The 17,611-nt window shown below is 43.1% G+C and overlaps 1 protein-coding gene across 2 annotated transcripts in view; it reads left to right on the top strand.

The window, feature by feature from the left end:
- CA7 (carbonic anhydrase 7) overlaps positions 1-15,723 on the top strand; it is a 48,918-nt gene extending 33,195 nt beyond the window's left edge. For both annotated transcript variants that reach the window (XM_088448003.1, XM_088448002.1), the window contains exons 6-7: positions 4,899-5,054; positions 14,246-15,723. In XM_088448003.1, the coding sequence (XP_088304129.1) occupies positions 4,899-5,054; positions 14,246-14,374 (285 nt within the window). In that variant the 3' untranslated portion in view covers positions 14,375-15,723. The remainder of the gene's footprint in view (positions 1-4,898; positions 5,055-14,245) is intronic.
- The last annotated feature ends 1,888 nt before the right edge of the window (positions 15,724-17,611 follow it).

The raw sequence follows: 17,611 nt of genomic DNA, 5'->3' as shown, positions 1-17,611 counted from the left end.
TTAGAGTAAGGGTTATTGTTATGCTGCAATTAGAGTAAGGGTTATTGTTATGCTGCAATTAGAGTAAGGGTTATTGTTATGCTGCAGTCAGGGTTATTGTTATGATGCAATTAGAGTCAGGGTTATATTAGGGTTAGGCTGCAGTCAGGGTTATTGTTATGCTGCAATTAGAGTTATTGTTATGCTGCAATTAGAGTAAAGGTTATTGTTAGGCTGCAGTTAGAGTTATTGTTATGCTGCAATTAGAGTAAGGGTTATTGTTATGCTGTAATTAGAGTAAAGGTTATTGTTATGATGCAATTAGAGTTATTGTTATGCTGCAATTAGAGTTATTGTTATGCTGCAGTCAAGGTTATTGTTATGCTGCAATTAGAGTAAGGGTTATTGTTATGCTGCAATTAGAGTAAGGGTTATTGTTATGCTGCAATTAGAGTAAGGGTTATTGTTATGCTGCAGTCAGGGTTATTGTTATGCTGCAATTAGAGTCAGGGTTATATTAGGGTTAGGCTGCAGTCAGGGTTATTGTTCTGCTGCAATTAGAGTTATTGTTATGCTGCAATTAGAGTAAAGGTTATTGTTAGGCTGCAGTTAGGGTTATTGTTATGCTGCAATTAGAGTCAGGGTTATATTAGGGTTAGGCTGCAGTTAGGGTTATTGTTATGCTGCAATTAGAGTTATTGTTATGATGCAATTAGTTATTGTTATGCTGCAATTAGAGTAAGGGTTATTGTTATGCTGCAATTAGAGTAAGGGTTATTGTTATGCTGCAATTAGAGTAAGGGTTATTGTTATGCTGCAGTCAGGGTTATTGTTATGCTGCAATTAGAGTTATTGTTATGCTGCAATTAGAGTAAAGGTTATTGTTATGCTGCAATTAGAGTAAGGGTTATTGTTATGCTGCAATTAGAGTAAGGGTTATTGTTATGCTGCAATTAGAGTAAGGGTTATTGTTATGCTGCAGTCAGGGTTATTGTTATGCTGCAATTAGAGTCAGGGTTATATTAGGGTTAGGCTGCAGTCAGGGTTATTGTTATGCTGCAATTAGAGTTATTGTTATGCTGCAATTAGAGTAAGGGTTATTGTTAGGCTGCAGTTAGGGTTATTGTTATGCTGCAATTAGAGTCAGGGTTATATTAGGGTTAGGCTGCAGTTAGGGTTATTGTTATGCTGCAATTAGAGTTATTGTTATGCTGCAATTAGAGTTATTATTATGCTGCAGTCAAGGTTATTGTTATGCTGCAATTAGAGTTATTATTATGCTGCAGTCAGGGTTATTGTTATGCTGCAGTTAGGGTTATTGTTATGCTGCAATTAGAGTAAGGGTTATATTAGGGTTAGGCTGCAGTCAGGGTTATTGTTATGCTGCAATTAGAGTTATTGTTATGCTGCAATTAGAGTAATGGTTATTGTTAGGCTGCAGTTAGGGTTATTGTTATGCTGCAATTAGAGTAAGGGTTATATTAGGGTAAGGCTGCAGTCAGGGTTATTGTTATACTGCAATTAGAGTAAGGGTTATTGTTAGGCTGCAGTTAGGGTTATTGCTATGTTATGCTGCACTTAGAGTCAGGGTTATATTAGGGTTAGGCTGCAGTCAGGGTTATTGCTATGCTGCAATTAGAGTTATTGTTATGCTGCAATTAGAGTTATTATTATGCTGCATTCAGGGTTATTGTTATGCTGCAATTAGAGTAAGGGTTATTGTTATGCTGCAATTAGAGTAAGGGTTATTGCTATGCTGCAAATAGAGTCAGAGTCAGCATTATATTAGGGTTAGGCTGCAGTATGGGTTATTGTTATGCTGTAATTAGAGTTATTGTTATGCTGCAATTAGAGTAAGGGTTATTGTTAGGCTGCAGTCAGGGTTATTGTTATGCTGCAGTTAGAGTCAGGGTTATATTAGGGTTAGGCTGCAGTAAGGGTTATTGTTATGCTGCAATTAGAGTTATCGTTATGCTGCAATTAGAGTTATTGTTATGCTGCAATTAGAGTTATTGTTATGCTGCAATTAGAGTTATTGTTATGCTGCTATTAGAGTAAGGGTTATTGTTAGGCTGCAATTAGGGTTATTGTTATGCTGCAGTTAGAGTCAGGGTTATATTAGGGTCAGGCTGCAGTGAGTGTTATTGTTATGCTGCAATTAGAGTTATTGTTATGCTGCAATTAGAGTAAGGGTTATTGTTAGGCTGCAGTCAGGGTTATTGTTATGCTGCAATTAGAGTCAGGGTTATATTAGGGTCAGGCTGCAGTGAGTGTTATTGTTATGCTGCAATTAGAGTTATTGTTATGCTGCAATTAGAGTAAGGGTTATTGTTATGCTGCAATTAGAGTAAGGGTTATTGTTAGGCTGCAGTTAGGGTTATTGTTATGCTGCAATTAGAGTCAGGGTTATATTAGGGTCAGGCTGCAGTGAGTGTTATTGTTATGCTGCAATTAGAGTTATTGTTATGCTGCAATTAGAGTAAGGGTTATGCTACAATTAGGGTAAGTGTTAGACTGTGATTAGGGTAAAAGTGAATGGGAAATACCATTATAAACATGCCGACCTGTTGACTATCGCAACATGGGAAAGGGGTCCTAGACTGCACACCCTGAATATATATAATGGGAGGTGCTACCTGTTGAGACTGTTAATGCAGATCAAGAAAACAAATCACAGATGCACAACTCCAATTATTATATATATAAATATATTTTGCAATGGAATTTTGCAATAAATAGAGGTATTTAGCATAATCATGGCCAAGGTTATGGGCCTACCCACCATATCCAGGTAACCTCTGTAGGGTAGGTCCCTAACATACAGGGGTTCAAATCCAGGGCGAGGACACTCCCAAACCAGCTCAGCCGAGCCGCCCCAGGGCATCGCCGTAATAAGAAAGTTGAAGTGTAAAGTAAGATAGATAAGAGCAGCTACAGCTGCATGTATAGAGCTGCATTAACAGTTTCATCAGGTAGCACCTCCCATTATATATATTCAGGGTGTGCAGTCTAGGACCCCTTTCCCATATATTCCATTTAGTGTGCTTCTTTGCACACCTGACGGCACGAGACGACTCAGCCTGGACTAGCACCCCGTCCCCATTGGTTCAGAGCATGGAGTCTGGCATTGTGAATACATCCTTGTATTAAGCACATTATAGGTAAGTCCTACAATTTATATACTGTAGTGCAGCTTTGGGTTGTTTTTTGGGGCGTGAGTCCCCTGGATTGCTTTGGTTGGTCTGCTTCAGGGCATCGCATTATAACACGTCCCTTTTTTGCAATTTTAACACTTTTACTGTTTGTTTATATATATGTATATATATATATATATATATATATATATATATATATATATATTGTATATGTAATTTCACCTTTCTACTCTATACATGCAGCTGTAGCTGCTCCTATCTATCTTACTTTTCACTTCACCTTTCTTATTAGAGCGATGCCCTGGGGTGGCTCGGCTGAGCTGGATTTGGGGTGTCCTGCGCCCTGGATTTGAACCCCTGTATGTTAGGGACCTACCCTACAGAGGTTACCTGGATATGGTGGGTAGGCCCATAACCTTGGCCATGATTATGCTAAAAACCTCTATTTATTGCAAAATTTCATTGCAAAGTGTATATATATATATATATTTATATTAGGGATTAGCGGGTTCGGAATTACTCGGATTTACTCGGTTCTCAAAACGGCATTTTATTGGCTATCGGCTATCACGGCTATAGCTGGAGCAGTCTCCTATGGCTGTGGGGGGGGGAGCGATCACACTGATCGCGCCCCCCCCCCCTGCTTAGCGCCGGGCTGGGGGCTTACAGCGCCCCCTCCCCGGCACGCAGCGCCACTTTTTCTGCTTTTTTTTTTACGGGGGCGTGTCCACGCCCCCTCCTTTACCCGGGCCCGGCCAGGCTCTCTACAGTCCTGACCAGAGCCCAATAAATGGTTTTCGCAGCCGTGCCTGATCCCAATTGGTGAGATGCTAAATGATATGTAGACAGTTAGATCCAATCATACAGTGTCTCTGTGTCATCCGGATCTGTACAAATGGATGTTTAGGATCCAACTGAAGCAAAGCCGTGTGAAAAATAGCCACGCGCCGAGTCTCACACATTGCAAAATGCGCGCAGGTCTGCACTAGTAGCGTGCGGTTACACCCGACAGATATCACATACACTGACTGCCGCGGTTTTTAGCCATTTGTTTGGTAAAAATGTGCATTATCTATTAGATTTACTTAAAACCAAAAGCGCCTAATATAGCAGGTACAATTCTACATCTCATGTAGGATAAATTAAAAGCTAAAGCACACACACAAACGTAACATGAATAACAAGCAGCTATTAGAGGCGAGTTCACATCCAGCCAATCAGACGTTGTTGCTAGGTACTGCTGCCGTCCACCACCATCATCACCAGCTCTCAGGCATCAGGCGGCCGGCGTGTCGGTCTCTGTGTCACTTTATACAATCTGCTTACACACATATACATGTGGCCACTTCAAAGAGCAAATCTGCGTATATTACGCTATGCAAATTGACGTAACTGTAAATGCAACGCAGCGTTAACCCCTGAATGTATAGAAATCCACAATTCAGACCCAGACTATCATATCAATTACCTTATTACCTAAAACAATAACAACTCAATCCAGTTTTTTATCTAACACTATAATGCAATACACAAAGTGACTTGTCTCATTGCTATAAATCTTATCACTACCAGCTACCGCTCACAAGAGTGCTGCCTAATTACCCAGACCTTGCCGTAATCACAAATGAATTGGTAACATAATGTGTTTTTCCAGATTACGGTGTAGGCGGATGTGTTATCGCCTGTGTCTGACATACAGTGCAGGGAGCAATTTTCAGTGCCCTGATACCGGTCTTACATTGATCAGATAAAATTATCTTCCAGGGAACCAAAGCGCAGTTCGATTACTTCAATCCAAAATGCCTACTGCCAGCAAGTTTGGACTACTGGACGTACCCCGGTTCCCTGACCACGCCGCCCCTCAACGAGAGCGTGACATGGATTGTTCTTAAGGAGACTATTAAGGTTTCTGAAAAACAGGTCAGTGAGACATATGGTAATTACTGGATCTGTCTATAGCACAGGTTCTCAAACTCTGTCCTCAGGACGCCAAACCGTGCATGTTTTCCAGGTTTCCTCACAGAATCACAAGTGAAATAATTAGCTCCACCTGTGCATCTTTTAAAATGTGTCAGTGAGTAATGAGTACACTTGTGCACCTACATTTATCTGAGCATAATAACAGCATGAAATTATGAAGGAAGCAATATATACTGAGGTCCACCTGTTCTATATACCCCTTTTGGAGCATTTTGGGGTGCTCTCGTATATCCCCAAGGCTGCAGTCTATTACACCTCCTCTAGATGGCATCAGACAGAAATAATACTTTCTACACTCTGGCCCTGATTCAGAGCCGGACGCTCTGACAGATCGCTCGCTCTGAACCAGGGCCGGGCTATTTTTTTTTTACAACGGCCTCCTGGCCGCTCGCATAGCTGTGGGTGACCACCCGCAGCTATAGCGAGCGGCCAGGAAGATGGTCGCGATGGTCAAGACCATCGCGACCATCCGGCTTGCGCCGAGACCCTTGTGGTAGGGTCTTGTTGCCGCAAGCCGCAGAGAGATTTCGGCTCTAACGGAGCCAAAATCTCTCCCACTGACATCACTCATGATGTCAGTGGGGACGGCCCCAACCGGAGGCGTTCACATGGGAACGCCTCCGGTTGGGCAGCCACTCCCCTGGCCCGCCCACCAAAGGGGGCGTGCTGCACTCAACATTGTCAGCATGCCCCCTTTGGTACGAGACCCGGAGCGATGGATTGCCTGTCGCTATCCGGGTCTCGCGCATGCGCACGACGGAGCCGGGTCCGTCGTGCGCATGCTCTCTGGGCCACCATCGACCCGGTTGCGAGCGCTTAGCGCTTGCGAGCGGGTCTGAATCAGGCCCTGTGGTCACTAATAGCCTTGGGCACCACTTTCCTGCATCACAATTGATTTGCCGTGTTTGCCCGATGCCAGTTTGTGAGTCTGTGTTTGGTCAGCATGTGGCACCCGGGCAGTGACTGACCGTCCTACGCGCCCTCATATTTTCCACTCTGAGTTATATTAAGATTGACTGACAGACAATATTACTGCAGACACTGTTTCATGTTATTCTTCTATGAGTGAGAAGGTGAGAGTGGAATTACAGTTCTCCTGCGTTATTATTATACAGCATTTTATTATACAGCATATTATTATACAGCATATTATTATACAGCAGCACTTCTCAGAATTAACAGCTCTGGAAAGTGAGGATTAAACTTTGTACCCGGTTGCTGTCTGATTAATGAATTAAAGTGCAATCTCGTGTTTGCCTTCAGATTGTAACGGGATGAGGTGAGAGGAACAAACTCTTACTGAGGCCGCTGTGCTAAGGACCGTAGTCACCGTGTACATTAGGGGTAGGTTGTGTACAGTGACTTCTACTCAGCGAAACCTCTGTCACAGGAAATGTGGGGCGTGCCGCTATGAGCGCACCCTGGCACCCGCTCCGTATTCCGCTTCATTCCTGATCACATTCTGCACAGAGGGAGAGGAGAGCAAGGGAGCAATGACAAACATCTCACAGCAGTATCACAGGAAAAGAGGGGCACTCCCAGTGCAAGGAGCAATGACAAACATCTCACAGCAGTATCACAGGAAAACAGGGGCACTCCCAGTGCAGGGAGCAAGGACAAACATCTCACAGCAGTATCACAGGAAAAGAGGGGCACTCCCAGTGCAGGGAGCAATGACAAACATCTCACAGCAGTATCACAGGAAAAGAGGGGCACTCCCAGTGCAGGGAGCAATGACAAACATCTCACAGCAGTATCACAGGAAAAGAGGGGCACTCCCAGTGCAGGGAGCAATGACAAACATCTCACAGCAGTATCACAGGAAAAGAGGGGCACTCCCAGTGCAGGGAGCAATGACAAACATCTCACAGCAGTATCACAGGAAAACAGGGGCACTCCCAGTGCAGGGAGAAGCCGCGTCATAATGTTTGCAAGTGGTGAGGACAAAGTATAATTTACTTTTTAGGATAGAGGCAGGTCATCTCTTGCTCTCCAGCTGTTCCAGCAAGGCAGGCTGGAACTTGTAGTTCAACAGCAGCTGGGGAGTCACATGTTGCCAACGTGTGTATATATATATATATATATATATATATATATATAGGTCCAATCGGTCCGGCACTCCCGTATACACAAATGCAGACGCCTGCGTGCCCTCCTCAGTATAAAGTATAAAGAAGCGAAGGAAGGCGGCACTGCAGGTTGATTGATTAAGACCTGCAGTGCCGCCTTCCTTCGCTTCTTTATATATATATATATATATATATATATATATATTATATATATATATATATATAGCTAAAGTTAAATTGGGAGTATTAAAATTGGTGTAAGTATATTTTTGTGTCATAAAAGTGCATTTTTAAAAATTCTAAAAATACACCTGTCACTTGCACCTGCAATCCCCAAAACATCTGTCCTATACATACAGCCTCCCAGGAACACCTGTCCTATACATACAGCCCCCCAGAGCACCTGTTCTATACATACAGCCCCCAGCGCACCTGTCCTATACATACAGCCCCCCAGAACACCTGTCCTATACATACAGCCCCCCAGAACACCTGTTCTATACATACAGCCCCCCAGAGCACCTGTTCTATACATACAGCCCCCAGAGCACCTGTCCTATACATACAGCCCCCCAGAACACCTGTCCTATACATACAGCCCCCCAGGAACACCTGTCCTATACATACAGCCTCCCAGAGCACCTGTTCTATACATACAGCCCCCAGAGCACCTGTCCTATACATACAGCCCCCCAGAACACCTGTCCTATACATACAGCCCCCCAGAGCACCTGTCCTATACATACAGCCCCCCAGAGCACCTGTCCTATACATACAGCCCCCCAGAACACCTGTTCTATACATACAGCCCCCCAGAGCACCTGTTCTATACATACAGCCCCCAGAGCACCTGTCCTATACATACAGCCCCCCAGAACACCTGTCCTATACATACAGCCCCCCAGGAACACCTGTCCTATACATACAGCCTCCCAGAGCACCTGTTCTATACATACAGCCCCCAGAGCACCTGTCCTATACATACAGCCCCCCAGAACACCTGTCCTATACATACAGCCCCCCAGAGCACCTGTCCTATACATACAGCCCCCCAGAGCACCTGTCCTATACATACAGCCCCCCAGAGCACCCACTAGCGCACGGAGGGGGGGTTTCTAAGTACCCAGAACCCCCCCCCTGACCAACCAATATTTTTTTTTATTCAGAGATGGAGACAGCCTTGTCTCCATCTCTGCACCATCCCCGGGCCACCCATGATCGCCTGCGCGGCGCTGTCCGGCCAGGCCCCTGCCAGTTCTAATGTCAGCGCTTCCGCGTCAGGTGGCTTTCATACCACCTGACGCGGAAGTGCTGGCAGCTGAATCGGCAGTGGACGGGCTGTGCGCCATGCACACAACCCGCCCAGAGGGAGCTAGACAGAGGGAAGCATTGCCGGAGCCGGGCTGCACCTTCCGGCTCACGGACTGAGGCAGGCACTGGAGCGGGGATACAGGTAAGTGGTTTTTTTTTTGTGTATTTTGCGTTGTATATGTAGGGGGCACTGCTGGGAGAGGCACTACTGGAGGGCACTATATTGGGGACACTTCAAGGGGGGACCACTAGTGGAGGCACTGTCACTGCTGGGGGTCACTGCTGGGGGGAGACACTTCTGGGGGCACTGGCACTGCTGGGGGGAGGCACTACTGGGGGCACTGGCACTGCTGGGGGGAGGCACTACTAGGGGCACTGGCACTGCTGGGGGGTACTATCTAATGGGCACTACTGGGGGCATTAAATAGGGGGGACTACTACTGGGGGCTCTGGCACTGCTGGGGGGGGCATTACTGGGGCACTATATAAGGGGCAGTACTGGGGGCACTGTATAGGGGGGACCACCACATAAGGCACTGCATAGGTGGGTCTTCTACTCGGGGCATTATATAAGTGGCACTACATAGGGAGGACTACTACTGGGGGCAATACATAAGGGGCACTGCATAGGGGGAGGACTACTGGTGGCAGTATATAAGGGGCACTGCATAGGGACAGGACTACTACCGGGGGCACTATATAAGGGGCACTACATAGGGAGAACTACTATTGGGGGCCTCTGTCGCGCGCAACTACATATATATATATATATATATATATATATATATGTGTGTGTGTGTAGACATATATATTGGAAACCCCTCCCTGAGAATCCTGCGTTTGCCCCTGGCACCTGTTCTATACATACAGCCCCCCAGAGCACCTGTCCTATACATACTGCCCCCCAGAACACCTGTTCTATACATACAGCCCCCCAGAATTCCTGTCCTATACATACAGCCCCCCAGAGCACCTGTCCTATACATACAGCTCCCCAGAACACCTGTCCTATACATACAGCCCCCCAGAACACCTGTTCTATACATACAGCCCCCCAGAATTCTTGTCCTATACATACAGCTCCCCAGAACACCTGTCCTATACATACAGCCCCCCAGAACACCTGACCTATACATACAGCCCCCCAGAACACCTGTCCTATACATACAGCCCCCTCAGAACACCTGTCCTATACATACAGCCCCCCAGAACACCTGTCCTTTACATACAGCCCCCCAGAACACCTGTCCTATACATACAGCCCCCCAGAACACCTGACCTATACATACAGCCCCCTCAGAACACCTGTCCTATACATACAGCCCCCTCAGAACACCTGTCCTATACATACAGCCCCCCAGAACACCTGTCCTATACATACAGCCCCCCAGAACACCTGTCCTATACATACAGCCCCCTCAGAACACCTGTCCTATACATACAGCCCCCTCAAAACACCTACACCACTACTTTAAACCCAATTTCCAACACTTTACTTTTTCACCCCAAAAATTACGTAATTATTGGCCGAAATAAGATAATTTAAAAATATATATTTTTGCCTAATTAGTCATTAAGGGGGTGTCCAAGGGGTCCTGACATGTTTAGATAAAAATAGGGATTTTGTAGAACTTATCACCTGCTCTGAGATGGTGGATTTTGCCTATGGAGATTTCGCACCTCTTATTATTTATCTTATTATTAGCTGCGGCTGATAGGATTGTCCGATATACATGATAAGCCGTATTTGTGCGAAAACTCCTCACTTATCGCGGCTAGTTGAATTCGGCCCTTAGTCTATAAATACACAACCACACACATATATACAGCCATGGCCACAAGTTTTGAATATGACACAAGTGTTGGTTTTCACATAGTTTGCTGCTTCAGTGTTTTTAGACCTTTTTGTCAGATGTTACTATGGTATACTGAGGTAACATTACAGCATTACATAAGTGTCAGATGTTACTATGGTATACCGAGGTAACATTACAGCATTACATAAGTGTCAGATGTTACTATGGTATACCGAGGTAACATTACAGCATTACATAAGTGTCAGATGTTACTATGGTATACCGAGGTAACATTACAGCATTACATAAGTGTCAGATGTTACTATGGTATACCGAGGTAACATTACAGCATTACATAAGTGTCAGATGTTACTATGGTATACTGAGGTAACATTACAGCATTACATAAGTGTCAGATGTTACTATGGTATACTGAGGTAAAATTACAGCATAACATAAGTGTCAGATGTTACAATGGTATACTGAGGTAACATTACAGTATTACATAAGTGTCAGATGTTACTATGGTATACTGAGGTAACATTACAGCATTACATAAGTGTCAGATGTTACTATGGTATACTGAGGTAACATTACAGCATTACATAAGTGTCAGATGTTACTATGGTATACTGAGGTAACATTACAGCATTACATAAGTGTCAGAAGTTACTGTGGTATACTGAGGTAACATTACAGCATTACATAAGTGTCAGATGTTACTATGGTATACTGAGGTAACGTTACAGCATTACATAAGTGTCAGATGTTACTATGGTATACTGAGGTAACGTTACAGCATTACATAAGTGTCAGATGTTACTATGGTATACTGAGGTAACATTACAGCATTACATAAGTGTCAGATGTTACTATGGTATACTGAGGTAACATTACAGCATTACATAAGTGTCAGATGTTACTATGGTATACTTAGGTAACATTACAGCATTTCATAAGTGTCAGATGTTACTATGGTATACTGAGGTAACATTACAGCATTTCATAAGTGTCAGATGTTACTATGGTATACTGAGGTAACATTACAGTATTACATAAGTGTCAGATGTTACTATGGTATACTGAGGTAACATTACAGCATTTCATAAGTGTCAGATGTTACTATGGTATGCTATGGTATACTGAGGTAACATTACAGCATTACATAAGTGTCAGATGTTACTATGGTATACTATGGTATACTGAGGTAACATTACAGCATTACATAAGTGTCAGATGTTACTATGGTATACTGAGGTAACATTACAGCATTACATAAGTGTCAGATGTTACTATGGTATACTGAGGTAACATTACAGCATTACATGTGTCAGATGTTACTATGGTATACTGAGGTAACATTACAGCATTACATAAGTGTCAGATGTTACTATGGTATACTTAGGTAACATTACAGCATTTCATAAGTGTCAGATGTTACTATGGTATACTGAGGTAACATTACAGCATTTCAGAAGTGTCAGATGTTACTATGGTATACTGAGGTAACATTACAGTATTACATAAGTGTCAGATGTTACTATGGTATACTGAGGTAACATTACAGCATTTCATAAGTGTCAGATGTTACTATGGTTTACTGAGGTAACATTACAGCATTACATAAGTGTCAGATGTTACTATGGTATACTGACGTAACATTACAGCATTTCATAAGTGTCAGATGTTACTATGGTATACTGAGGTAACATTACAGCATTACATAAGTGTCAGATGTTACTATGGTATACTGAGGTAACATTACAGCATTACATAAGTGTCAGATGTTACTATGGTATACTGAGGTAATATTACAACATTACATAAGTGTCAGATGTTACTATGGTATACTGAGGTAACATTACAGCATTACATAAGTGTCAGATGTTACTATGGTTTACTGAGGTAACATTACAGCATTACATAAGTGTCAGATGTTACTATGGTATACTGAGGTAATATTACAGCATTAGATAAGTGTCAGATGTTACTATGGTATACTGAGGTAACATTACAGAATTACATAAGTGTCAGATGTTACTATGGTTTACTGAGGTAATATTACAACATTACATAATTGTCAGATGTTACTATGGTATACTGAGGTAACATTACAGCATTACATAAGTGTCAGATGTTACTATGGTTTACTGAGGTAACATTACAGCATTTCATAAGTGTCAGATGTTACTATGGTATACTGAGGTAACATTACAGCATTACATAAGTGTCAGATGTTACTATGGTATACTGAGGTAATATTACAGCATTACATAAGTGTCATATGTTACTATGGTATACTGAGGTAACATTACAGCATTACATAAGTGTCAGATGTTACTATGGTATACTGACGTAGCATTACAGCATTTCATAAGTGTCAGATGTTACTATCGTATACTGAGGTAACATTACAGCATTACATAAGTGTCAGATGTTACTATGGTATACTGAGGTAACATTACAGCATTACATAAGTGTCAGATGTTACTATGGTATACTGACGTAACATTACAGCATTTCATAAGTGTCAGATGTTACTATGGTATACTGAGGTAACATTACAGCATTACATAAGTGTCATATGTTACTATGGTATACTGAAGTAACATTACAAGCATTTCATAAGTCTCAGAGTCAGATGTTACTATGGTATACTGAGGTAACATTAGAGCATTTCATAAGTGTCAGAGGCTTTTATTGACAATTACATTAAGTTTATGCAGAGTCAATATTTGCAGTGTTGACCCTTCTTTTTCAAGACCTCTGCAATTCGCTCCGGCATGCTGTCATTCACCTTCTGGGCCACATACTGACTGATGGCCGCCCATTCTTGCCTAATCAATGCTTGGAGTTTGTCATAATTTGTGGGTTTTTGTTTGTCCACCCACCTCTTGAGGATTGACCACAAGTTCTCAATGGGATTAAGGCCTGGGGAATTTCCTGGCCATGAACCCAAAATTACAATGTTTTGTTCCCCAAGCCGCTTAGTTATCACTTTTGCCTTATGGCAAGGTGCTCCATCATGCTGGAAAAGCAATTGTTCCTCACCAAACTGTTCTTGGATGGTTGGGAGAAGTTGCTATTGGAGGATGTTTTGGTACCATTCTTTATTCATGGCTGTGTTCTTAGTCTAAATTGTGAGTGATCCCACTCCCTTGGCTGAGAAGCAGTCCCACACATGAATGGTCTCAGGATGCTTTACTGTTGGCAAACATTGTGAAAAACAATACTGGAGTCCTTCTCAAAACTTTTGGCCATGGCTGTACATAGGACACAGGTTCTCAAACTCGGTCCTCAAGTAAAATAATTGCCTCCACCTATGGATCTTTTAAAATGTGTCACTGAGTAATGACTACACCTGCTAGGTGACCTGCAAAACGTTAACTGTGTGGGGTCCTGAGGACCGAGTTTGAGAACCACTGACATAGGACATAGGACTAAACTGACTTAACCCACTCCCTCTGCTCTACCCTCTATTACATAGGGCATGACCATTCTTACTATTATGACCACTAAAATATAAAGTGGTAAAGTACGTACATAACATCTGAGTGACTTAGAATAGAATTTCCCCTAGTAGTAACTCATGTAGGAATCTAACACTAGAAAAGTCAGATTCTGCCAGAGGCTCCGAGTGGCTCCCTGGATTTTCCGTCATTAGATTTACAATCAGCAAGTCCGGGATTTTTTGTTTTCTAGAAACTTCCTCTTATGATCAGAGGTTTCAAGTCCAAAATCTTCGCTGACATCTTTGACTATTGTTAGAGAAGTTTCACTTTTACATTTACATTGAAGGTTTCTATTGTTTGAAAGTGACACGTTGGTCTTCAAGGTACATCTGTTCTCTACGTAGGGTTTCATGAGTTGGCTAAGGCCTCCCTCAACTTGTTGCAGCCATTTAGAGGATACATTCTTTGTCACTTAATGACTCCCTGTGACCCTGTTTCCCCAGATGGAGCGGTTCAGGAAGACCCTTCTATTCTCCGGGGAGGAGGAAGAGGAGAGGATCCATATGGTGAACAACTTCCGACCTCCGCAGCCGCTCAAGGGCAGGAAAGTGGAAGCATCTTTTAAGTGCTAATGTCACCCTGGACCACGAACTATCTCACCACCCAGAGACTGACCACCACGGGGCTCCTCCTCGGACCACATCCTGCCTTACTCCATACTGCCCTCCACTGCTAGCCTCCCACTGATTTCTATTATTCTACTATTCTTTAATTTATTCATTGAAATATCCCGTTTTATATAGATGGAAATGCTGTAATCCCACGTGCTCCCCTAAATATTGCACAAAGTTGTTGTGGCCTAGAATCAATGGGTTTTTAACCATCAGCTGTAATCGGTCACCCCAAGTAGCTGTTCCGTACTGACCACAGAACCCCACCTGTAACACCTGCCCACCCGCCATCCACCTGTAATATAGTAACGCTGCTTGGTTAGGCCAATCAATGAGACCGTTACTGTTATAGCGACCATAGGCTGCTTCCATAACTTACACCTGTCGCACACACCCAGCTACGTTGTCAGCTGAGCCAATGGTCATGGCCTCTGCATTACCAGGATGATGCTCCCACCACGTCTAAGCCATAGGTACACTTTAATGTGAAGCTATATACCTAAAAAAAAAAAAATATATATATTTTTATATGTTACAATAAAGGATTCATTGTTCACCCATCCTAATGCTGATTGTCAGCAACAGCTGTGTTTATTCAGGAAATCATGCTACACTTTCTCACTGTACGCTGCCATATTTCTGAGAAAGTCTATCCCCTGCCACCCTGGAAATGCTTACCTTAAATATTAACTAACGTGTGCCTACACCGAGCCGGACCCATGAAGGCTGCCCTGTACCAATTCTGTAATACGTTCACCACGTAATACGGCAGCAGAAGGGCAGGGGTGGGGACAAGCCAGAGGAACAACCACTGCAACAAAGGTGATTGGTCCCCTCGCTCACAACCCCGCCTTCCTAGGTTTATTGGCCGAGGCTGTGAGAGGAAGGGAGGAGCAGTTCCTGGTGGGAGGGGCCGAGCAGCCCGCCAGTAACGTTTGTAGTAGGGGACAGTGCGGATTTTAGGTAATCATTGATTCTATCTGAGTTACTTGCGTTGGACAGTCGTGCTCCTCGTTACAGGCTGCTTGTTCTGCAGAACATACGTTACCATATAGAGTAAATATCCTGATATTACTTGCGTGGTAAGGAGTAACTGCCACCACATAGGAGTCTAAGTCATTAACATTTTAATCAGTTATTTTTTACTCTTTACATAACATTTGTGTTTCTAGGACAAATTGCCGTGTTCCTGTCACCACCCGCGGTGAAAAGGAATAAACGTCACCCGATTGTACATACTGCCTTTTATTCATCTGTAGGAAAATGCTGAATTGTAGACGCAATGTTTGTGCAAGACACGGGCCAAATAAACTGTGTTTTTTTATTTAAATGTAATATACCAGCTGATTTGTTCATTCATATATATTCTTATATATTTATTTATTTTCATTCCTATATGTATCAGATCGACATCATTTTCCATGGTGTGATATTATCCTGTAACTTGTGTTGAAATACAGCATCACCACTGGGTATTTACAGCTGTAATATAAGGAACAACACCACAATCTATCACATGATCATGGGGACTAGTAATATCCGTGTCATGTATGGTATTGCCCTGTGTAATCTTTACCCCCATATATGTTGGTGTTCATACATATTCTAGAATAGCCATGTATATTATGTAGCCAGGTTATAGCAGCCAGACTATAGAGTATTACATATAATGCAGATTTGTGAAGCAGTTGTCATGGGGACCACAGGTGGATCGCTCTCACCATGAGAGCTGGACAGATGTAGTGAAACGCGTGGGAGAGGAATGTGCAGTTATTATACTGTTTATTCATCAGCCTATAAAGCTTTGATGACTGTAATACTTCATTGAAGCTTTTATATATAATTTCCAGCCATATTCCTTTAATTGTGACAGGCAAGCTGACGTTTAACGCGGTTTCCAGATGAATTATTGGCAAGTAAAACGAGAACTAAGTAACTTTTATGTGTCAGACGCTGTTAATCATTAATTCCCCTGAGAGGTTCTCATAATAGAAAACAGAGGCAGTCACCTGTATCAGATCCTTGCTGGATAGTACACATGGTACATAACTGCATGCAGCTCCTGCAAATAACTTTCTGCAGGATTGGTCTTCCTGCTAACTTAGGGGTTGATTCAGCGAGGATCGCTATTCTGTCAATACGCACGAAACGCTGTTGCTAATATTAGCGATGATATGCAAATAATTGCATTCGCATTGTGATCGCAGCCTAACATTAGGACGCCCACTTCCCCTTACATCGGTATACTTTGGCAACATAGGGAAATAATCGGTAACATCGAGTAACATCGGACCCATACGCACAGTTAAGGCAGGTCAGACCTCACTCAGGAATTGCTAACTTCAGCGCACGCTATGAGGCCTCAGGCTGTGTATGGTATCGCAGTGGATAATTTATGCACGCCCATGCAACGCCATCCCAACGCACTGGCACGCTTGCGTTCGGCCGACTACCCCCATCACCGCCCACAAATGGTGCTTCCTGTCAATCACTCTGCCATGGGTTTGCGTAGTCTCTGTGATTGCAGTCCCGATCGCAATAGCTAGTTTGCGCGAGTGCACTGCGATCCTTGTTGAATCAGGCCCTTATACCAATCCTCATTTATTGCCCCTATCCCCCCTAAAAACCGCAGCTGTATATGAAAACATTTTCTAATAATCTCTATTTGTGAATTTTATTACGGGCTCTTTTACATAGAGCGAATTGTATTTTATCTTTTTATTAACCCTATAAATAGTGCTATAAATCACTTTGCTTATAGAAAGATAAAATACTTCAGTCGATTAATTATCATTCATTGCGCCGATTCCTTCTACATCACACATAATTTATTGGCTGAGAAGTTCAATCAGTCTTGCTAATTGTTCCTCTTTGCTAATGAGTAACTGGATGCGGGCTGTTAGATTTCATTAGCCGTCGTGCTGTTCCTGCCAGCGTGGGCTGTGAAATCTGCGTCTGAGCTCTTCATTCAGGAGGTAACAACCATCGTGGTTGTTACCTGTTGCGTCAGTCAGGTTTACTCATATTTTTATTTTACGAAGACCATGGATGCCTACAGGGAGAAGCGGACCGGTCCAGGTAATGTAGGTGAGTATGTGTGAGTGTGTATGTATGTATTAAACCTATACTGTGACGGTGTGTGTATTGTGTTTATTTAAATGTTTCTTTATAGGTGAACTACATGTACCAGCGGGCCCT

The sequence above is a fragment of the Taudactylus pleione genome, unplaced genomic scaffold (assembly GCF_031769625.1).
Source record: "Taudactylus pleione unplaced genomic scaffold, aTauple2 ptg000447l, whole genome shotgun sequence".
In the NCBI taxonomy this organism is placed as follows: Eukaryota; Metazoa; Chordata; class Amphibia; order Anura; family Myobatrachidae; genus Taudactylus; species Taudactylus pleione.
The sequence above is the reverse complement of the archived record's forward strand: the minus strand, read 5'-3'. Positions and strand labels throughout refer to the sequence as shown.